This window comes from Acanthochromis polyacanthus, chromosome 11 (genome assembly GCF_021347895.1).
Source record: "Acanthochromis polyacanthus isolate Apoly-LR-REF ecotype Palm Island chromosome 11, KAUST_Apoly_ChrSc, whole genome shotgun sequence".
Taxonomy (NCBI): domain Eukaryota; kingdom Metazoa; phylum Chordata; class Actinopteri; family Pomacentridae; genus Acanthochromis; species Acanthochromis polyacanthus.
The window spans coordinates 9,556,834-9,581,385 of record NC_067123.1 but is presented as its reverse complement, the minus strand read 5'-3'; the positions used below and the strand labels follow the sequence as shown (position 1 = coordinate 9,581,385).

General features: G+C 39.9%; 1 protein-coding gene across 1 annotated transcript; it reads right to left on the bottom strand.

The window, feature by feature from the left end:
* Window positions 1-14,128: 14,128 nt before the first annotated feature.
* Window positions 14,129-24,481, bottom strand: tap2a (transporter associated with antigen processing, subunit type a). The gene is made up of 11 exons (XM_051956009.1): window positions 23,901-24,481; window positions 23,436-23,550; window positions 23,218-23,348; window positions 22,859-23,064; window positions 21,933-22,130; window positions 21,699-21,827; window positions 21,228-21,416; window positions 20,890-21,063; window positions 20,389-20,548; window positions 19,196-19,332; window positions 14,129-14,788 (listed from the first exon to the last, which is right to left on the bottom strand). The coding sequence occupies exons 1-11, from the start codon at window positions 24,409-24,411 to the stop codon at window positions 14,582-14,584; spliced, it is 2,157 nt and encodes a 718-aa protein (XP_051811969.1). The 5' UTR covers window positions 24,412-24,481; the 3' UTR covers window positions 14,129-14,581.
* Window positions 24,482-24,552: the final 71 nt, after the last annotated feature.

Below are 24,552 nucleotides of genomic sequence, written 5' to 3'. Positions count from 1 at the left end.
ATGGAAAATGTGGTGCAGTTTTTAACTGATGCTTCATTAGTTCAAGAGGTTCCTCTATCTGAAATTTACATAATTATTTTTGAACACTGGGTTTTTACAAAACTAATGAAAACATGTTTAAGGATGCTGAGTTTCCCACTGCCAGGCAGGAGGCCTAGAGGAAGACCAAACAGGAGGTTTATGGATGTGGTTTAAGAGGACATGAAGGTAGTTGGTGTGGGAGAGGAAGATGCAGAGAACAGGGTTAGATGGAGGCAATTGATTTGCTGTGGCGACCCCTGAAGGGAAAAGCCGAAAGGAAAAGAGGAAGAAAGAAGAATGAAAATATGTTTAAAATTATATAAACTGCCTCACAAAACATAGACATTCAAATAAAAACATTTAGTATCATCTTGACATCTTGTATCAATACACAACATTATCTTTTATTACTAGAAATGTCTCCTTGACTTTCTCAGGGACCTAGGTTGAGCTAGGGATGCACTTTGCAAATAGGGGTACTAGAGATGGATTCTGCCTTTGAAGCTGGACTATATTGCTAAGTACAACCATTAGCTCAACACTTTCTAGTTCTGTAAATGACACAACAATTATTGTCCCCCTCACTTTAGCCTGTCTTCTCTGTGCTCTGCTCTTTGCACAAAATTGTCTGGACCCCTCAATGTGAGGAACTTCACTGTTTGCAAATGGTAACTCATTTAAATCTAGAACTGGCTCTGATTGGTGCTCACTGTGTCTGGACCTGGAAACTGCCACCATAGCCTCACATGGAACACAGGAATCCTTTTATATTAGATGAGATCCTGAAGGACAGATCCTGGGCTTATGTCACTTGGTAAGGACGTTTACTCATTACTCCCATTGACGGTAAATGCTGACCTGTTAACAGGTTTGAAAGCTCAGTTAGGTCATGTGACTCAGCAGATTGCTCACCAGCTCCCCCTGGTGGTTGTACATTCTCTGAAGCCTGCTCCTTTGCCTTGTCCATTGTCAACTGCTGCTTCTTTAGTCTCACTGATTAGGGGCTCGGGCATGAAATGCCAGAGGCCCTATTGCTCTCCCGCCGGGCTTCTTATTATTTTTTTTTTGTTTTGTTTTATTATTCTTCTTCCGCCTAAAACTTTGGCTCGCTACTCCTCCCAGGGCTTTGACAAATCACACACAAATTATATATCAGCTTGTGTGGTTTTATCGGGAATCGATGGCTATCTATTTTCTAAGACATTCATTCATATTTGCCAGAGTTATGAGCAAAAAACTGCATTAATTTTCCACATACACATGAATGGGATTACTGAATCACTCAGAGTGAAGACTCACCTGTTTTCACAACGCCACTGCTTCGCCATACTTTCACCTAGAAACGTCATTTAACCATCAAAACGTAGTGATTTCTCTTGTCTACGCAGGGATGTATTTTATGTCATGCTGACATTTACAGGTTTTGCTCAGTGAGTCCTCAAAAAAGTGAAAATTCTCAAAATCTGCTCTCTCTAGAGTGTGTCACGTGACTTGGGAGAGTGGAGCAGAGATGCAAAATCCGCCTAAAACTTTCACGATTGAATCGCTCTCACGACCAAACCATAAATGCTAGGGAAATGAAATTCGCCCAGATTGTAGACAATTTTCCTGGGATTCAAATGAATCCAAGTTTGAAGACCTTGCTCTTTTTGAAGTGAAATGACAGGCAGCAGTTTACAGCAAAGTCGCACCGTTCTCTCCATAGGCGCCCATGCAAACTGAATCATCTGGCTGATGGAGGGAGAGTGTTTTTCAAATCGCCGCCGCTCGGTCATTTCTCACAATATCTGGAAAATAATTACATTTCTGGTTAGCCACAGGCTTCCTCTCGCTCACGGTCATCTCACTTTTCAGCTGGGATTAACGGTTATTCCGTAATTACCGACAGAACGCGACATCGCGCCGTGCTGAGAACCAGGAAGTAAAACTAACACTTCAAATGGGGCAAGATACGCTTGCCAGTATCAGTCACTGATAGGTGAATGGAGTGGACGCTCGGCTTTGGTGCGAGCGCCCGGGGTTTCAAATCCCGGTTGTGATTTTTTTCCTGCCGATCTTCCATTTTTTCTCTAAGTCATGTTTTATGACGTGCTTCGTCAGAATTTCACCTACACACTTCATTTTAGTCTTAAAAACACCCAAATCTCGTCTTTTCAGGCATGTATATATTGTGATGCTGGGATTTATGCTTTTCCATACATAATTTCACCTACACACTTCATTTAGTCTTAAAAAAAACAAGCTCTTCTTTTCAGCCATGGATATATTGTGATGGTGAGATTTATGGTTTCTCATACAGAAGCATCCAAAAAAACCCTGTCTTCAGCAACAAACAAACAAAAAAAACCCTTTCAGGAGATGTGCTACAGTGCCACAGAGGCGTCACTAGGTTTAAAGGAGAGGGGGGCTTAGCACCCAGGTGATGCATAGGATGTGAACACACATTTCATTTCACAGCTAACAAAAACCTCTCTGGGTGGGATTTATGGTTTCTCATACAGAAGCCTCCAAAAAACCCCTGTCTTCAGCAACAAACAAACAAAAAAAACCCTCTCACGCCATGTGGTAGAGTGTAACAGAGGCGTCACTCGGTTTAAAGGAGAGGGGGGCTTAGCCCCCAGGTGATGCATAGGATGTGAACACACATTTCAGATGGCCCGACGGGTGGACGGCCCGACGGGTGGACGGCCCGAGCCCCTCCCACGATTTCCGTATGCGGGAATTGTCTAGTTTCTGCATTGCTGTCTCCTACTTGCCTGGAGCTGCCACTGCCACTTGTAGAGTAGTTTGCCAAAGAGTCAAGGACAGTGGTGGGCAGGCAGACTCAGCAGGTTTCCTGTGTGTAAAAGAGGTGGAGACTTTATTTTACAGTGCTTCTTCATTCATGTGACACTTAAAATTACAAAACAATACAAAAAATGATTTCAAAATGAATGCATAGCTACTCAAAAAAACAAAAAAAACCCCAAACAAACCATATTTGACACCACAGCCTTAATTCACTCTCAAATTAGTACATTCTCTGCCTTTAATATATCGTGCTCAATTCAAACCTTCATCACCTCAGCCCTTCCATCCAACAGCATGGTAACTTACTCTATTACCTTGATACAAACAAAGCTGCAGACAACTTTATTGTACACAATACAAATTATTTGCATTAAATGTCTCCCTTAGAGCTGAACTTTTGAAGTCACTACTGAATGATGCCTTTTAATACAAAAGAAAAAAATATCAAAAAAGCAGAAACCCTCCACTTGGTTTGGTTCAGTGATGTCACCATAAATTCAGGAAGTGCTAGGTGGTCCCCTACCAAATTTTAGACCTGCATGGAGAGACAAAATAAAGGAACAAAGAAAGGTAAGGATGAACAATGGAACACACAATTAAACCACATTTGACCTGTAACTTAAAAAAAATGATAACTGAAGCTTATTAATGGCTGTATGTTTTGCTTCAATCCCACAGATGATGGATGTAAACTGTAACAAAATATTAACACAAACCCAGAATTTGCATTGTTATACTTGCACGGTTAAATTTAAGCAAAAATACATGTAAGGAAAAACAGTACAGTGTGATGTGTAGGAGGAAAGTATCAAGGGACTAATAATGAAGAAAAAATGAGCTCTCACAAAATGTGCATAGATATAATGATAATGCAGGAATAATCACTTGCCTAATAATTGTGCATACACAGTATACTTGACCAAAATACCTTAAACCAAATTTAATCAGAATATTTTAGGATTTATTGTAAGTTCATGACTTTTAAGCTCATTTTAAATCATTATTCAGCATCCCTTAGGAACACTGATACAGGTTTTGTTTTGCAGCAAACATTTTGTTGTTCATATTGGTTATTAAAAATGAGCTTTCAGTTATCACTATCAAAAGCTGATTTGATGTCTTAGCAGTTAGACTAACAATTAAGTTACGGTTATTTAGTCTTTTTGTGTTTGCCTTCAAATACTTTTTCATAGAAAATCTTTATTGTCCCAATTTGAGCAATTTGATTTACAACAGCAGCTAACAATTAAGTTTATACCACAAAAAAACAAACAAAAAATACAATATATAGAAACATAGATACAAATACTATAATTATGAATGTCATCAGGTAAGTTATAACCATATATGTAGCCTACAGTGCAAGGACACAAGCCTAAAAGTTATTTTAAAACCCTACTGCTGAGGGAACAAATGATCAGAGGTATCTGTTTGATTTGGTCCTTTTAGGGAAGGTATACCGCTTCCCAGATGGCAAAAGTCGAAACTCGGCATACAGAGGGTGATGTGGGTCAGTTAAAATGACCCTTGCCTTGTGAATGGCTCTTGCTTGATAAACATTGTCAAGCTGCTGCAGGCTAGTGCCAGTGATTTTTTTTTTGGCAAAGTCTGACAATGCTTCCCATCCGATTTTTATTAGTGATGCTAAGGTTCCCATACCAGCAAATCACTGCAAAATTAGAACTGACTCAATAAAAGATGAATAAAACATTTTTAAAAGTGAACTGTCAACATTAAAATCTCTCAGCTTCCTTAAAAAGAACAGTCTCTGGTTGGCTTTTTTGGAGATATGGTCCGTGTTGGCCTCAAAAGTCAGTTTGTCATCCAAGATGGTGCCCAAATACTTGTACTGGTTTACAATCTCCACAGCTGTACCATTAATAAAAGTGGACTTTGGGACAGGCGGATTTTTCTGAAAATCGATCAGCATTTCTTTAGTTTTACTGACATTAAGTTGCAAGCATGAATTATTGCACCAATCAATGAATTTGTCCATCACAGGGCCATGTCCTTCCCCCTGGTCCTGCAAGAGGCTGACAATTACCGAATCATCTGCAAATTTAACAATGAACCTTGAACATTTTGTGCTCTGACAGTTGATTGTGTACAGCACAAAAAATAAAGGGGACAAGACACAGCCTTGGGGTGAGCCTGTAGAGCATGTCATGGCATCAGACAGGGTGCCATTGACACGAGTTCTTTGTGACCTCATTGTCAGGAAGTCGACCAGCCAACATATAGTTCCAAAGTCAAAGCCAGGTATTTCAGAGAGCCTATTGGCTAAAATTTGAGGCTGTAGACATTTAAAAGCTGACGAGAAATCAACAAAAAATTAACAAGCATGAGTCCCCGTTCCTTCTAAGTGACCAACCACCAGATTTAGCAAAGTAGCTGTGGCATCCTCCACGCTTTTACGATGCTGATAAGCGAATTGGAGGGGGTCAGTAACACTCTGTGTCATCAACAAAATGTGCTGCTTCATGATACATTCAAATCCTTTCATTACTAAGGAAGTAAGTGCCACTGGTCGATAATCATTCAGTGTTTTTGGCACTGGGACCTTGGCCACGGGGAGAACAATGGATTCTTTCCATAATGTGGGAACTTTTTGTAATGATAAAGACAGTTAGAAAATGAATGTGAATATGTTACTCAAAAATTTTTTTTAAGCAGCCGACCACTAATCCCGTCAGGCATGCAACTTTTCTGCATGTTAGTTTTTCAAACATTTTCATAACCTCAAATTCATCAATAAGGATCTGGCTGCCCTCTGAAGCAACCCTGAATTCAGCCAATTTATCAGAGTGATTATGTGTGTCAAATCTCACATAGAACTGATTCAACTCGTCTGCTCGGACACAGTCAGGCTTATTGGGATTAAAAAGTCCCCCTTTTTTTATCCAGCATTCCCACCATAGATTTAATGCCTCTCCAGGCATTCTGGGAGTTGCCACCCCTGAGTTCATCCTCTACTTTCCCTTTAAATTTAATTTTGGCCAGCTTTATTTGCTTCTTCACCAATCTTTGAACCTCTCTTTGTTGGTGAATGTCTCCTTGGTGGAAAGCTAGCTTTTTCTGATTTAAAATATTCTTAAGGGATTTAGTGACCCAAGGTTTATTGTTGGGGTATATTATCATTGTCTTCCTGGGGATGATCATTTGTTCACAGAAGGAAATGTATCCAGATACAGTGTTTGTCAGCTCATCTAAATCAGTGCAAGTATCTGTGAAAACATCCCAGTTAGTGCTGTTCAAACATCCCTTCAGCTGATGAACTGCGTCCTCTGTCCAAACAGCAACCTCTTTGCATTTGACTTTTCCTCTCTTGAGAGCCGGTTGATAGACCGGTGCTAGAAAGACAGAGTCAGAAGAGCCAAGTGGTGCAAGACCGTATGATTTACACGCCCTGTCAAAAGTTGAAGGACACTTTCTCATTCAAATAAAGTAGAACCTGTCCTACAACTTTTGACAGGGGGTGTATTTCATCATATGGATGTGATCAGGGCAGGACTCTGATCATACATGTAAAGTTTCAGGCAGATTGGAGCATGTTCAGGGCATTTACACAGCATTTGAAATTTCATGGCGAGGGTTCAAAATTCCAGAGGCCACCACGGACACGCCCTTTGACTTTGGAAAAAGATTTTAATAACTTTGGATCATTAAGGCCTCCTGTATGTACCGGCCGAATTTGAGGTGAATTGGAGTTTCCCTCTAGGAGGAGTTCACTCTAGAAAAAAATGAAAAATGGGCAAAATCTGACATTCACCGCAAAATAGCTCACTTCCTGTTGGGTTTGGAATGTGGCTGTCACTGACATTTTTGTTCAGCCTGATGTGCTGCATATGTGTACCAAATTTGGTAGATACACCCGCTGTCAAAAGTTGTAGGACAGGTTCTACTTTACTTGAAAGAGAAAGTGTCCTAAAACTTTTGACAGGGAGTGTATATGCTCCTTTTGTAGTGCCATAGCAGCACAAGTCCAGTACTTTACCATGTCTTGTTGGACAGGTTGCATACTGATAAAGGTGATGAAGGGGCTTTTTGAGACTGCAAGTATTAAAATCACCTTCTGGGCTGCATTGGAGAAAAAGTACCAATAAGAAGGAATGTAGTTGTAAAATGAAAAGCAACTTTAAAAGATCAGATTCAGTGAATATCTTTTCAAGGTCCAAAGGCTGTGTTCAAACAAAAAATCCTGCACTCAAACACAGACCTGGCTCTTTGATTTGGATCAGTTCATACACACTATTCCAGTGTGTCCCAAACATGTATCAACATTCTTTTTCTGGATCACAGACTCCACATTAAGGTGTGATGCTTATTAGGAAGTTCCATTACCTCAGTTAAAACATGCCTAAAGAGAGATTTAATTGACACTGTAAAGTCAAAAATTGTAAAATGATGAATGCACCACTCTTGAAATAGCTGGAATATCGGGGAGTGACCACTGGACACTTTTTATTTTGTTTGGAATAGTCAAAAAAATGCATGGAGGAGAAAAGGAACAAATAAACTGTAAAACAAGCTACCAGAAAGCTTTATCATCCAGAATGTGTCGAGTGTTCAGAGACATGATCAAGGTAAAAGAGGCTGGAACACAATAAGAATAAAACTTTAAATTCCTTTTCAAGCAGTGGTGCAGGGAGAAGTCAACAACATCCAAGAAGGTCATGGTCTTTAAGCGAGTGAAATTCTCTGTCACGTTTCTAAATACTTCACTGTTTGCTTTGTCAGCAAAGGCTTCAAAGATGACGGAATAATGACCTGGCCCCTTCTTCACCTGATTTAATTCTACTGAGAGCTTGTGGAACCTTATCAAACATGACATTAACAGTGAGGGGAAGACAGTATGTCTCTTTACACAGCATGAGAGAGGCTGTACTTGCTGCTTCAGTGACAGTTATTTATTCTTGGCATTTATTTGAAGAGACTGGTGGCTGTATTAGTCACTTAATATTTTTGAAATACCAAAAAATGTTATTTATTTGCAAGGTTGACACAAATTCTAAAAACTGAGAATAAAAAAGGGAGTTTGGAAAATTTCTGTTAGTCATTTAGTTGCCCAAAAACGGTGCACACTTATTTTTCCCCTCAGAAAGACAAAACATGCAAAGTGTGAGTTACAGTTAAAGCTCACCTACTTTTATAAATAATAAACAACCTGAGTGACCCACTTAGTACTGGATTCTTCACAAAAAAGATAAAAATTGTACAAAAAAGCTTTTTTTTTTCTTCATATTTTCAGGTTCAATAGGGTACATTTTAAAGGAGAATCGATGCTCCAAATTCATGAATCTAGTCATTATTTTTTCACACAGTTCAAACTATCACCTACTTGTTTTTCAACTGCTAGCATGTTTTTGAGCATTGTAGTTCCCATGAGCAAAACACCGAACACACACTTGCAGCTTGTGGCCTGTGCCCTTTGACCCCTCTGCTACAAAGCCAAATGCCTACTTTACTGCTAAATGACAGTGAAATACTAACTACAAGGAATTCAGTGCATAAATACAAGCAAACATGTACACAATGCAAAGTGAAATGCATACAGAAGTCACATAAAAATCTATCGAATGACAGTTTGAATAGAAACTTCCTTCATAAAAATGGGTTTACAATGCAGTCTGTTGGTTGGAAGAGGCTGTTATACTGATTATTCCCATATGATTTTGTTCTCTTCTGTTATGTGTGAGAGCCATTATAATGCATTTAATCTGCTGTATTCATTTATTAGTTTACCCCACTTGGGGGCACTCAAGCTCTATCACTAAAGAGTTTTGCCAGAACGTCTTGCAGCCAGCTTGCAGGAAATCATGTGGTTTCCTGGTTTTGATGGTGAAAATTCTGGAAAGTACCAGAGTAGTACTGAGGGCGCTCTTGGTCTTTTTATGATCTTCATCACAACTCTTTTGTTTCTGTTCTTCTCTTTTTTAAGAGAATGACGTCACCTCCCACCCTACCGTTCAACTCCCGCCATGTCCTCATGTGACCTCAAACCTCTGATTCACTGTTGGTCTATTTATAAGACAGTGTGGTAAGATTGTTATGAGAGCAACTGACCTGTCACTGAAATGTAATTGTTTCGGTACCATCAGTCTGCCAGTTTTCCATTAATATGTAAGAGCTTACAAACAACATAAAGAAGTTTCTATATTTTAAATCTTCTGCTATAAATATGCAGATCGTCTGTAGTCTGTCTTTTGACTCGTGGATGAAAACTAAATCAACATGTTGTGTTTTTTTTTACCAGAAGAATTGAGCATTCTGTCAGCTGCTGAAGGTTTCGGTAGGCACTCATGTGGTTTTGTGGGTTCACATGCTGCTGATCTTACATGATCTTGGTTTCTTATGGATCTCCACATGTTACAAGAACTCCCACAACACAAAACCTAAAGCTTCCTGTATGGCGCAGCTTATAACCACTTGTTTTGTTTTTAATGTGTCACCACAGTTTTGTTTTTTTTGGTTCCTCTGTAGCTCTGTTTTACTGCTCTCACTAGATGTCAGGCAAGAGCAATGATTCCAGGCTGTGCTGGTTTGCCTGGGAACCCCCTCACCAATCTGCCAGGCTCACAGCTTCCAAGAAATCACATGACTGCCGGTAAAAGTGCCAAACACACTGACCGTGGCGCTGTTCCTCTGCTTTGAAGGCTGCATGACAAAGCACAATTAAATAGTTATTTAGCTGACCGAAGATCAGTTTCTGTCTATCCTGTCTTGGCTCTCCGACCTCAAAAACAGACATCACATCAGCGTTCTACGTTCTAGTACTACCATTTCCAAAAGGCGGGGGTTCCCTCAGCTCCATGTGACATGTTTGATTGGGAGTTTTTTCATTACCATGAGTTCAGAAACCACAATTCAACTGTAGTTTTATGAACTTGTGCTGCAGTAAATGTTACAACTGTCATCTTCCCCAGGGGAAGTTAGGGGATTTACAAAGAGATAGTGGGTTTTTACCTGTCAATAAAACAATACAAAATGCTGCACAGTGAAGGGAGAAGGTAATTATTACCTCAGATGAGTATTATGTGACTTACCAGAATCACTTTGTTCGATAAGATCAACAATAGCACTAATTTAGAAGATTTTATGCACCATTATGTTGTGCCTGTCTATTCCATTCTATTGAAACTCATGCATCATCATCTTTCCAACAAAATCAGGTGCGGTGTGAAAATCGCACTACATTTGTGTCATCTCTGTTGTGCTTTGTGCTGTATCAGTTCCTTTATTACTTTTGATTCAGAGAGAAGCGAGTATAATGTTACACTGAAGCTAATTTGTCATCCAAATCTGATTCAGCAGGGTCTAGCTATCACTGTGTCACTGCTTGTACCAGGTAACTCTGCTGTTTCAGAGACAGAAAACATAATATAAAATAGATACCAAGCCCAGTTTTAATTAAGTTGCACTCCTGGCCTAATTATGGGAGGCCTTGTTTCATGACTCATTGACTAAAGCTGCTGTGGGAGAAATGACCTGAATAAAAATATTTGCTGGCTTTTGGCTGTGATAAAACCTGAAAGGGCACAACCTTCATTACTGCACAAGCCAGCATCTCTTTTCATTTTAAAGTGTCTCATTGAGGACACAAAATCAAAATTACTGCTGGTCCAGATGAGATGTCAGTCATATGCCTGAAATGTTAATGTAGACATTACAGAGAATCATTCATACAGTCAAAAATTTGTTATATGACAGGTTGTGTGTAGATCATTGTGATAATAACTGAAAAAATCAGCACAAACCGCACACCTAAAGCCTAAAAAAAGAGTCAAAGCCATCATGCTTTCGATCACAAGACACTGGGTGTGTCTGCGGTTGGCTGGGTTAGGCTGCCTGTAAATAAAATACACAGAGAGAAAGTGAAAGGATGAAGTAGGGGACTTTCCAGCTCAGCAGTGAGGTGCAACGGTATGGTGCCGAACTGGTTTGGCAAAAACATCAACACGCATATCCAAAGATCCAAAGACATACACACTTAGACAGCAGATACAAAGACACACACCAAGATCTGATTGTGCACATGCCTCACTGTTATTACACCACCTCAAGAAAGGGCCCCTAGGTCGTTAAATAATTATTTAATACATCATTCCCTAACCCTGTTTGCATGGTGTCGGCCATTTTGTGTATTGGTTTTCACGATATCTACGTAAGATGGCGGTTACCGTGAATTTGTTCCCTCCTATCTTGGCAACACGATTGCTTGTGGGAAGAAGCCAAGTTTAATGATTACTCACTCTGTCTGGCAGAAATATTAAATCTTTACACTGTTGCGTTTTTAACCCGGAGGAATTGCTTAGTTTTGGGTGGACAGCTGCACAGTTTAGTAGGTTTTTTTTTCAGGGAATTTTAATAAGCATCAACTGTAAATAGAAGACCACCCCCAGATGAATAAGTCATCCTTCAAATAATCTGGAATAGAAAAATAACTGAGAGACTGACGATTAATTTACTGATTGGCAATATGATAACATTTTAAGTCATGCAAGAAAACTTACATATAGAACTCTTGAGTTTAACATGTTTGACATTTATTGAAATAAACACCTACTGCTGTTTCTGTGTTACTTCCAAATGTCAAAATGTAGATGACGGTCTTTCATGGTTTGGCTCTTCATATCAGGCTTCTATATCTTTACAGACCACTCTCAGATGTTTGGGTTTGTGTGCTTTCAAAGCAGCTGCACCTGAGAATTTATGTCGCCAGCAGGAGTATAGTTGTGGACTGCTACTCAAATTTGAGAAGGAGAATATATTTGCGTATAAAACTTTGTCATGCCTAAAGTGAGACACGTGACTTCAGGCACCATTTTGTGGATGCACAGAAGTCTTGACAAAATGGCGACAGGTGTTGCCTAAACGGAGCCTGATCTTTGTCAATAGAGGGGGTTGGTGTTTAGACATAATTTATGGCACATACCGTCACACAACTTTTCAAAATACCTCACTGCCAAAACAAAACCAAAGTGTTGATTGTCAGGGACTTTCCAGGTAAGCTCAAACAATAAAACCCAACCCCTATGTGTGGCGTTTTGATGCAGCATAAAAAATGTAGTCAGGTCATGCCCAGAGTCTTGATGAACGTCCTCAGCAGCACGTTGATATTCAGACACCGTTCTTCCCATCAGGGTGGTGTCTTTACTCAATCTAGATGTGATAGCATGTTCAAAAAATATTTTAAAGTTATCTTTTTTCATCATGACCCTTTTTCTTAAAGCCTTGTCTTGGATTTCTATGCCTGTTTTAATGCACTGTTTAGTCATGACATAACTTGAGCTGTCCTTCATGTGCATAACTGGATACCATATTATGAGAGACATACTTGTTGTTATGGTCTCAAAGAATGCAATTTCCTGTTTGGTCAAAGCACCAAACAGCATAACTTTCCAGTTCAGCAGTGAGGTGCAGCGGTATGGTACTGAACTGGTTTGGCAAAAACATCAACACACACATACAGTTGTGGACTGCTACACAAGTCTGACAATCAGAATATATTTGCGTATAAAACTTTGTCATGCCTAAGGTGAGACACGTGACTTCAGGCACCATTTTGTGGATGCACAGAAGTCTTGACAAAATGGTGCCGGGTGTTGCCTAAACGGAGCCTGATCTTCGTCGATAGAGGGGGTTGGTGTTTAGACATAATTTATGACACATACTGTCACACAACTTTTGAAAATATCTCATCGCCAAAACAAAACCAAAAGTGTTGATTGTCAGGGACTTTCCAGGTAAGCTCAAACAATAAAACCAAACCCCTCCGTGTGGCATTTTGATGCAGCAAAAAAATGTAGTCGGGTCGGTTAAAACTAGGATGCAGTAAACACAGAGGTGATTACAGACGCTGTACGATCACAAATAACAAACTTGAAAATAAATGCTCATTGTTACCAAGTTCAGTTGTACTTGAATAATTTCTTTTCTGCCACATTTTTATTTAAGCGATCTATTTATCCTCTTTCCTGTCCACAATCACTCATTGAACTGAAGCTTCACTTTAAAAATATTTTGCATATCTGATCACGATATCTTTCAGTAAACTGGTCCTTATATAGATACATTATAAACCTGTGGAGCCAGTGTCAGTTAATCTTTTGACTTTTGCCTGGTAAAAGATGTTCTGTATGAGGCCAGTGATGGGTGTCTCCAACAGTACAAGGACTGTGAGCTTCCATGAAAGATTCATCGTCAGAGAGATCATGCCCAGAGTCTTGATGAATGTCCTCAGCAGCACGTTGACATTCAGACACCGTTCTTCCCATCAGGGTGGTGTCTTTAGCCAATCTAGATGTGATTTCACGTTCAAAAAATATTTTAAAGTTATCTTTTTTCATCATGACCCTTTTTCTTAAAGCCTTGTCTTGTATTTATATGCCTTCTTTAATGCATTGTTTAGTCATGACATAACTTGAGCTGTCCTTCATGTGCATAACTGGATACCATATTATGAGAGACATACTTGTTGTTATGGTCTCAAAGAATGCAATTTCCTGTTTGGTCAAAGCACCAAACAGCATAACTTTCCAGTTCAGCAGTGAGGTGCAGCGGTATGGTACTGAACTGGTTTGGCAAAAACATCAACACACACATACAGTTGTGGACTGCTACACAAGTCTGACAATCAGAATATATTTGCGTATAAAACTTTGTCATGCCTAAGGTGAGACACGTGACTTCAGGCACCATTTTGTGGATGCACAGAAGTCTTGACAAAATGGTGCCGGGTGTTGCCTAAACGGAGCCTGATCTTCGTCGATAGAGGGGGTTGGTGTTTAGACATAATTTATGACACATACTGTCACACAACTTTTCAAAGTAGCTCACTACCGAAACAAAACCAAAAGTGTTGATTGTCAGGGACTTTCCAGGTCAGCTCAAACAATAAAACCAAACCCCTATGTGTGGCGTTTTGATGCAGCATAAAAAATGTAGTCGAGTCGGTTAAAACTAGGATACAGTAAACACAGAGGTGATTACAGGCGCTGTACGATCACAAATAACAAACTTGAAAATAAATACTCATTATTACCAAGTTCAGTTGTACTTGAATAATGTCATTGCTGACACATTTTTATCTAAGTGACGTATTTATCCTCTTTCCATTCCACAATACAGTGCCTACAGCAATTAATAATTTACTATGGAACAAATCTGCTCATAACTTTGGTAAAGCAGTTGTTCTACATTTTTTTGAGTTTAACTAAGTAATGTGAAGGTGAGGTAAATGCACCTGCTAAAAGGAGTTGATAAATACGGCACACAAGGCAAGAATGATACAATTGAAACTGATACATTCACATAAATGTCTGATGCTGCTGATTCTTCTTTTATTTGAGACATTGAGTCCATAAAGCAACCTTTGACTTGTCTGATCATTAGTCAAGCTTTATAGTGGCAACCATGGCATGTTGTGTCAAACATTTATTCAGCATAATTAAATACCAGGGAACAAACAGAAAAAATTACAACAGTATATCAATATATATCGCTAAGGAAAACATCATTTAAATTTTACTTGTGTGTGAAATAAACAAGAACAACTATTTCTGATAAAAATGATATGCTGTTTAATTTTTATTATTCATACAAAACAAATATTAATTGAATATTTACATAAACTGCAGCTTGTTCTCATATTTTTTACAAGGTTAGCTGCTGCTGGTTCCTGCTACCAAACACATGTAACACAGTCATACAGAACGGTTCTCTCTCAGTACGTCAAGCTGCAGCATCAGCACAGTACAGAGACAGCAGTGTGTCACTGTGGTGAATTTTCCTCAGTGAAATACTCCATTCTCAACTTGTAGTAGCTCCCCTTCATGTCCATCAGTTCCTGGTGAGTGCCTTGCTCCCCAACTTTGCCACCACTGACCACAACGATCTGATCTGCTCTCTCAATGGTCTTCAGCCTGTGAGCGATCACCAGGAGGGTCTGGTTGGGACACTTAGCCAGGGCCTGCTGAACCTGAAGAGAATAATGGACAGAAATAGTTTTAATATTATTATTATTAGGTGTCACATTTGCACTTCCACAGCACCACACACGTTAACACTGTAGCACTGATTAGGGACAGTTTAACAGTGGAAATATGCCGTCACTGAAAATGATTCTTTTTTTCAATGCAAACACATAGCATGCATGAAAAACCAGCTACCAACAATCGCTAGAGAAATAAGAAAAAAATGTTATCAAGCTGCATTTTTCTTATTTCTCTCTTTTTCATTTTTAATCTTATTATTACTTGCTCTACATTTCTACATACACACGTGGACAAAATTGTTGGTACCCCTCAGTTAAAGAAGGAAAAACCCACAATTCTCACTGAAATCACTTGAAACTCACAAAAGTAACAATTAATAAAAATTTATTGAAAATTAAATAATCAAAAACAGCCATCACTTTTGAATTGTTGATTAACATAATTATTTAAAAAAACAAACTAATGAAATAGGCCTGGACAAAAATGATGGTACCTCTATAAAAGATTGAAAACTATTTGACCAGAGTGACATGATTAACTCAGGTGTGTCATTTAATTGACATCACAGGTGTTTCCAAACTCATAATCAGTCAGTCTGCCTATTTAAAGGGAGACAAGTAGTCACCCTGCTGTTTGGTGAAAAGGTGTGTACCACACTGAACATGGACAACAGAAAGCGAAGGAGAGAATTGTCCCAGGACATCCGAAAAAAAATGATAGACAAACATCTTAAAGGTAAAGGCTATAAGACCATCTCTAAACAGCTTGAAGTTCCTGTGACAACAGTGGCTCATATTATTCAGAAGTTCAAGACCCACGGGACAGTAGCCAACCTCCCTGGACGTGGCCGCAAGAGGAAAATTGATGACAAATTGAAGAGACGGATCGTTGGAATTGTATCCAAAGAGCCCAGAGCAACCTCCAAAGAAATTAAAGGTGAACTCCAAGGCCAAGGTACATCAGTGTCAGATCGCACCATTCGTCGTTGTTTGAGCCAAAGTGGACTTCATGGGAGACGACCAAGGAGGACACCACTGCTGAAAAAAACTCATAAAAAAGCCAGACTGGAATTTGCAAAAATGCATGTTGACAAGCCACAAAGCTTCTGGGAGAATGTCCTTTGGACAGATGAGACCAAACTGGAGCTTTTTGGTAAGGCACATCAACTCTATGTTCATAGACTCAAAAACCAAGCATACGAAGAAAAGAACACTGTCCCTACGGTGAAACATGGAGGAGGCTCAGTAATGTTTTGGGGCTGCTTTGCTGCATCTGGCACAGGGTGTCTTGAAAGTGTGCAAGGTACGATGAAATCTGAAGACTATCAAGGCATTCTGAAGAGAAATGTGCTGCCTAGTGTCAGAAAACTTGGTCTCAGTCGCAGGTCATGGGTCTTCCAACAGGACAACGATCCAAAACACACAGCCAAAAACACCCAAGAATGGCTGAGAGAAAAGCGTTGGACTATTCTAAAGTGGCCTTCTATGAGCCCAGATCTGAATCCCATTGAACATATGTGGAAGGAGCTGAAACATGCCATTTGGAGAAGACACCCATCAAACCTGAGACAACTGGAGCTGTTTGCTCATGAGGAGTGGGCCAAAATACCTGTTGACAGCTGCAGAACGCTCATTGACAAATACAGAAATCGTTTAATTGCAGTGATTGCCTCAAAAGGTTGTGCAACAAAATATTAAGTTATGGGTACCATCATTTTTGTCCAGCCCTATTTCATTAGTTTGTTTTTTTAAATAATTATGTTAATCAACAATTCAAAAGTGATGGCTGATTTTGATTATTTAATTTTCAATAAACTTTTATTTATTGTTACTTTTGTGAGTTTCAAGTGATTTCAGTGAGAATTGTGGGTTTTTCCTTCTTTAACTGAGGGGTACCAACAATTTTGTCCACGTGTGTATGTTTATCTCCTATTTCTTATTATGTCATTGTTGCACTGACTGCTCTACGTGCCTTTTCGATTGGCCCCTGGGGACAAATAAAATTTTCTGAATCTGAATCTACTTTTTCTGATTGTAAAAATACATTTTAATAAGTTTTAGTTTCAGTCAGCGGTGAAAGATACACACGTGGACAAAATTGTTGGTACCCCTCAGTTAAAGAAGGAAAAACCCACAATTCTCACTGAAATCACTTGAAACTCACAAAAGTAACAATAAATAAAAATTTATTGAAAATTAAATAATCAAAATCAGCCATCACTTTTGAATTGTTGATTAACATAATTATTTAAAAAAACAAACTAATGAAATAGGGCTGGACAAAAATGATGGTACCCATAACTTAATATTTTGTTGCACAACCTTTTGAGGCAATCACTGCAATTAAACGATTTCTGTATTTGTCAATGAGCGTTCTGCAGCTGTCAACAGGTATTTTGGCCCACTCCTCATGAGCAAACAGCTCCAGTTGTCTCAGGTTTGATGGGTGTCTTCTCCAAATGGCATGTTTCAGCTCCTTCCACATATGTTCAATGGGATTCAGATCTGGGCTCATAGAAGGCCACTTTAGAATAGTCCAACGCTTTTCTCTCAGCCATTCTTGGGTGTTTTTGGCTGTGTGTTTTGGATGGTTGTCCTGTTGGAAGACCCATGACCTGCGACTGAGACCAAGCTTTCTGACACTAGGCAGCACATTTCTCTCCAGAATGCCTTGATAGTCTTCAGATTTCATCGTACCTTGCACACTTTCAAGACACCCTGTGCCAGATGCAGCAAAGCAGCCCCAAAACATTACTGAGCCTCCTCCATGTTTCACCGTAGGGACAGTGTTCTTTTCTTCGTATGCTTGGTTTTTGAGTCTATGAACATAGAGTTGATGTGCCTTACCAAAAAGCTCCAGTTTGGTCTCATCTGTCCAAAGGACATTCTCCCAGAAGCTTTGTGGCTTGTCAACATGCATTTTTGCAAATTCCAGTCTCGCTTTTTTATGAGTTTTTTTCAGCAGTGGTGTCCTTCTTGGTCGTCTCCCATGAAGTCCACTTTGGCTCAAACAACGACGAATGGTGCGATCTGACACTGATGTACCTTGGCCTTGGAGTTCACCTTTAATTTCTTTGGAGGTTGCTCTGGGCTCTTTGGATACAATTCCAACGATCCGTCTCTTCAATTTGTCATCAATTTTCCTCTTGCGGCCACGTCCAGGGAGGTTGGCTACTGTCCCGTGGGTCTTGAACTTCTGAATAATATGAGCCACTGTTGTCACAGGAACTTCAAGCTGTTTAGAGATGGTCTTATAGCCTTTACCTTTAAGATGTTTGTCTATAATTTTTTTCGGATGTCCTGGGACAATTCTCTCCTTCGCTTTCTGTTGTCCATGTTCAGTGTGGTACACACCTTTTCACCAAACAGCAGGGTGACTACTTGTCTCCCTTTAAATAGGCAGACTGACTGATTATGAGTTTGGAAACACCTGTGATGTCAATTAAATGACACACCTGAGTTAATCATGTCACTCTGGTCAAATAGTTTTCAATCTTTTATAGAGGTACCATCATTTTTGTCCAGGCCTGTTTCATTAGTTTGTTTTTTTAAATAATTATGTTAATCAACAATTCAAAAGTAATGGCTGTTTTTGATTATTTAATTTTCAATAAATTTTTATTTATTGTTACTTTTGTGAGTTTCAAGTGATTTCAGTGAGAATTGTGGGTTTTTCCTTCTTTAACTGAGGGGTACCAACAATTTTGTCCACGTGTGTATTTGACCTTATCTGTCACATAAAGACTAATTCCTAACAATCCCACAAGGAGGAATATATTGCTAAATCTTGCATCAACATGTAAATGGCTTAGAAATAGGAAAAGAGACCAAACAGATTTAAGAGAAACACTGCACATGAACTTTCCCAAATATTTTTATGGTCAGTTCCACTTTAGCTTTGTTTGTTTTCAAGCTGAGTACTAGAATAACTGAAGATTTGATATCAATCTATAATATCTTGATTATTCAGTTAGAAATCATACAATGGATATGCTCTTTACATTTATTTGATTTATTTGGGCAATTCTTATCGACTAAGTGACACCTCTGCAACACCTCCTTTACATCAATGGTAAATACTGACTTTATTTTTTCAGTCAGAATTAGTCTTGCTTAACTAGTCCATTCCAACAGCATGGTCTGGCTGCATGTTGTTATCATTTTACAATGGAGGGAAAAAATGCCGGGGCTTGTTTGTATTTCTTCACACAAATCAGTGTACAAAACAGTCGTATTGGGTGGGCCTTTGGTGTTTTCTCAAAATAAGGACTGGTGAATTGTTCAGGTGGAACATTTGCACGCTTAAGACACTATTTAACTGATGATATGTGACCTGTTTCAAATCTAGGGTTGACTCCAGGTGATACAGCAGTCTTAACAGTCGACATGTACCTTATTTTCACTCTCCGTGTCCAGAGAGCTGGTGATTTCATCCAGAATGAGGACCCGTGGCTGTCTGACCAGAGCTCGAGCGATGGCGATCTGCTGCCTCTCACTCTTGGATAACTGGCTGCCACTCTCACCCACCTCTGAAAAATAGACATCATGAAGTTTTTTTTCTGCTTTTTTTGACAGGATAATACAGAACGGGAGACAGGAAAGAGGGCAGAAGAATGGGGGAAGGACCTGCAGCAAAGGGGACTATAGCCCCTTTTTATGGGTCAGTCGTTCAACCTGCTGGAGAACGTCAGGACTGCAGAGACTGTCGATATTTTTAACAGAAGGTTAAAGACGCACCTTTTTAATCAGGCTTTTAACTGACCTTTTAAATTCCTCTTTTGTTCTTATCATTATTTATTTATTTATTTATTTATTATTATCTTATGTATTTTTACTCTTTTAAGTTTTCACCTTTTTATCTTACATCAAACCTTTTTTTCTATCTTGTACTTTAAAGTTTTCAGTTTTTAACTCCAGTGTTTCCTCAGGGGGGTCCTCCTCACTAGGGGCTGTCTGTATCCGGTCTGCTGCTGGGGGTGCTGTCTGCGGGTCCCTTGGGCACAGCTAGTTGGGATAGTTGCACCCCTGGCAGTCATGACCTGTGACTCCTCCCAGTGTGGACGGCCCCAAAAGTGGCATTTCCCACAATTGCCAGTGCAATGCCATGTCTCCCTACGTGTGTGTGTGCATGTGTTGATGTGCATGTGCGTGTGCGTGCATGTGTATTTGTGTCTGTATATATGTATATATATATATATATATATATATGGAGGGAGGGATGGGGTTTCTTGTTTTTCATGGTATTAAATGTTGTAAAGCACTTAATGTTGCATTTTAATTGTATGAAAAGTGCTATATAAATAACATTTGATTGTTTGATCGATTGAGCCTGTTGAGCTACCAGAGCGACCACCAGAATGAAGTTTAAGTTAGAAAATTCAAGAGCCAACCAGAAGCAGAAGGACATGTATGTCACTAACCCTCCAAAATACTGCAAGTGTATATTTATCTCTTCTTATCCACAAACTGAATCTACATGCAGTCCTGCTCTCCAACTGATATTTTATTCACCCACAAACATGCAGGAGGTTTTTCTGTCTGCATGCAGCTGAGTAAACCAGCCTGAGGGGGAGTGAACAGTTTACCTGTATCGTAGCCTTTATCCAGCTGCCTGATGAAATCATGGGCGTTTGCTTTGCGTGCTGCTTCCTGGATCTCATCCAATGAGCAGTCAGGAAGCCCATAGGCAATGTTGTCTTTGATGGAGCCAGAGAAAAGCACAGGTTCCTGGCTCACCACAGCAATCTGTTAAAAACACCATCATCAGTTTGAGGTATACATATACAAGTACACATTAGATCTTCTGACACAATTCAATGTAAATTCAATACAGTAATTTAATTTCGGAACTTTGATTTTTCTCAAAATTCTCAGGTTGATTTTGTTTGCTAGTCAAATCTGAACGTTATATCTGAGCTGGTTCTTGATACCAAACAATAACAAGTTGCAAGGAAATAAGCCCATTTTTTACTTTTTTGATTACTTCTATGGTGCTTTCTGCTGCTTTCACAATAGTTTTATAGGCATAAAACTATAAGACTGTTAAGACAGAAGGCTAAGAATACTTAGCACTAATGATTAATTACCTTCTTGTGCAGGAAACTGTGGTCGTAGGACTCCAGTGGTATGCCGTCCAGGAGGATTTCTCCATCCTGCGGTTCGTAGAATCGCTCCAGCAGACTCACACAGGTGCTTTTTCCTTCTCCAGACGAACCCACCAGTGCTATCATCTGACCTGGCTTCAGCTCCAAGGTGAAGTCCTGAAGCAAATGACAGATAATAGATGATGATGGCTTGAATGACACGGTGTAAGTTCTGTACTTGATACATATAGTAAGAGTGAACAGAAATATTCATCCCTAAGTTAAATTCGTACTTCCTTTTCACTGTCCAAACTAACTCCAAATACTACAAGTATTCTCACCTGTAGCACTGTTTTGTTTGAGTTTGTAGGATAAGCAAAGTTGACGCTGCGGAAGCTGACGTGTCCCGTCATCTGATCTGGTTTGTGTTCGCCGTCTGTGCTGACCTGAGGCTTTCGGTCCAGGTACTCGAACACTTTTCCAGCAGCCCCCACTGAGTTCAGCATATCACCAAAGATGTAGGTGAGAGTCTGGAAGATGACAGTCAGAACACAGGGTTGGTAATCTGGTCATTTCGTGACAACAGTCAGAGCTGCCATATGTCTTATTATTTTTCTTAGGTCACCTGTCACTGGTTTTGTATCTGAGCTGAAGATTAAACTGCAGTGAGGCTGCTTTTCGGCTTTATGTTCCTACAATGAAAGGTCTGCACTAATAATATTAACTAGCCTAATTGCGAATCTTTTAGCTAACTTGGATGCTTTTACTCACAAGTCCTGACTGAAAACAATACACAGAGCATTATGGGATACCCTAATGTTGTCTCCGAGATCTGATTGGTAGAGGATGAAGGACACCAGGTTGCCCGTGGTCATCTGCCCCCTCTGGATGAAAAGTCTTCCATAGTATAACACGATGACCTGCATGCCCAATCCTGTCAACTGTAGACACATACACACCGATTCTGTTACACAAGAAAGTAAATGAGGTGGTAGCTCTACACCACCTAATCTCCAAGAAACGCAGATACAAAACTAACTTCTTACCCTCCGCACAAGCAGGTAAATAGCCCTCACAGTGTCCCGGCGGGTTTTAAGTTTGTGTATGTCCATCAAGCGGTTGTCATAGCGACGGGCCTCATGGGTTTTGGTGTTAAAGCTCTGTACGACACGAATACCGGACACAACCTCATTTGCAGTTTCATTTGCCAGAGCCATTGAGTCCTGCATTGCCAAGTACAGCCTCTGAGGAAGACAAAACAGGAAAGAAACACAGATTTACTGCAAAATTTAGTGCTTCAGCCATGTTTCCATTTGATAATAATTAGCCTCAGATAAACAGTGCAGTTAATAGATTTCAAAATGAAAATATAATTTGAAACATTGCAACTAATGAACGATGCCACTTATGATGCACATTATTCAGCACATCTGATGCTGGGTTTAATCTGCCGTGTAAGTGATTTTACAAATTCATGCTGTCTTTCTTGTGTGGCATTTACACTTGTGTAAGTGATGATGCTCTGTCACATGTTTTAAATCTATTACACAGTGAATACTGAACTGAAACTTCACTTCAACCCATTGACACCCGAATTTATTTACAATGAAATAAAAACTATTTTATTTGGTTTTTGCTTTCCAGCTCATGATAAAATCAGTGGAGATTGTTAATTTATCTATGACATGTAGAACATAGATATATAATGATTAGGTCCTACGAAAAACCAGTGCTTCCAAAAGGTTCCGAGGTATGTATTGAATATGCACAAACCGGCAATGAGGGAATGGATACGCTATCTCAGCTGCAGTGTGAATGAAAGTGGTATGTTGCAAATTTGCGACAATGGGCGTCAGGGAGATAAAATGATTTTGCATATCTGATCACAATATCTTTCAATAATTTGGTCCTTATATAGATACAGTATGTGCCTGTGGATCCAGTGTCAGTTAATCTTTTAACTGACTTTTACCTGGTAGTGTGTGTCATAGATGTTCTGTATGAGGCCAGTGATGGGTGTCTCCATCAGTACAAGGAATGTGAGCTTCCATGAAAGATTCATCATCAGAGAGATCATGCCCAGAGTCTTAATGAACGTCCTCAGCAGCACGTTGACATTCAGACACACCGTTCGTCCCATCAGGGTGGTGTCTTTAGCCAATCTAGATGTGATTTCACCTGCAAAAACAATTTAAAGATATCTTTTTTCATTATGATCTTTTTCTTAAAGCCTTGTCTTGTATTTTTATGCCTATCTTAATGCAATATTTGGTCATGATTTAACTCGATCTGTCCTTCGTGTGCATGGATGCTATATTATGAGAGACATACCTGTCTTTATGGTCTCAAAGAATGCAATTTCTTGTTTGGTCAAAGCCCCAAACAGCATAACTTTCACTCTGCAGGTGTAGACACTGATGGCACAAAGTAAGAGACCCCCTCTGCAGCCGGCACTCACAGAACTAGACAATCAATCAAAGAGCAGGTCGATTACATATCACACAGACACATAACTGGGATGAATGTGGAGGGGAAACATTATCCCATACCTTCCCACAGAGTACAGGCCCATGAAGAGGAGGGCAGATAGGAATTCACTGTTCTGGTAATGACTGCCAAGGATGTCGATGACTCTGCCTGTGTAGAACGGGATGAACATCTCACCTGAGAAGAGACACACACATGTAGACATAATTAACTCACAAACCAGCCAAAGTAGCATCAGATGACAGACTGACAGCTCTTCTAATTCCACACAGTTTCATTATTAAATACATATGTTGATAATTCAATTTAAAGACAGGATCAAAAATCAAGACAAGATAAAACTTGTGATGCAAAACAGGACCTCAAATAGTACGATCAAGTTCTAAATATTAAGACCATTAAGAGCAGCCAAAAATCACTAGCAAAACATCGACATCTTGAGGCATCTTCTAGAAAATATCAGTTTATTTCGCATCACTGTCTTCTCTGCTGCAGACTGAAGATGTCACCAGCTGCTGTGTACTTACAGATGACTGCCAGCGACAGAAACACGAGTCCTCCGAGCAGCAGCAGATAGTGGGGCTTGAACATGTACAGGACCCTCATAAACAGCACTCTGGCCTTCTGTTTCTTCTCTTTCCCGGTGGCTGCTTCGTCGCTATCCGGGGCTGTGATCTCCCAAAACAGCGCAGCAGCCAGAGACGCTCCTGCAGCCATCATCCAGCAGCGCGCATCCGTCACTTGGCCACATTGGCTCTCCTCGGTGTAAAGCGCCTTGGACCCGGTCTCAAACACCGCCGGTAGCAGACTGTGCGCAGTTATAAAACGATTCAGCAACGGTTTGAGCTCCCCGAGTGTGAGCAGCGTTACAGCAGACAGTGCTAACCACCGGAGAGCCGCGGACACCCATAAACGCGCAAGATTCCCAAAGACGCTGTGAGTTACCGCAAATCCTGACGCGTAAAAGAGAGAAAGATCCACACACAGCCCTAAAATAAAAGCAGCCACTTTGTGCATTGTTGTTGTCTTAACTGCCATTTTTCAGCCGACAGCCGTCCTCGTACGACCTGCTCAGCCGTGGGACTAGTATTTTACTTTTCATCCACTTTCAGTTTCGTTTTCTGTGAGAATCAGGGGTTTCCCTGAAACACAGACTGGAAGGCACAACACTGCACTGAT

Bases quoted from the DNA above. Each gene is read 5' to 3' on its own strand.
- tap2a (XM_051956009.1), bottom strand. From the start codon at position 24,411: ATGGCAGTTAAGACAACAACAATGCACAAAGTGGCTGCTTTTATTTTA. The intron at 23,551-23,900 runs GTAAGTACACAG...GTCTCTTCTCAG, and splicing joins TCTGTCGCTGGCAGTCATCT to GTGAGATGTTCATCCCGTTC. The intron at 22,131-22,858 runs GTAAAAGTCAGT...TGTCTTCCTCAG, and splicing joins TCTATGACACACACTACCAG to AGGCTGTACTTGGCAATGCA.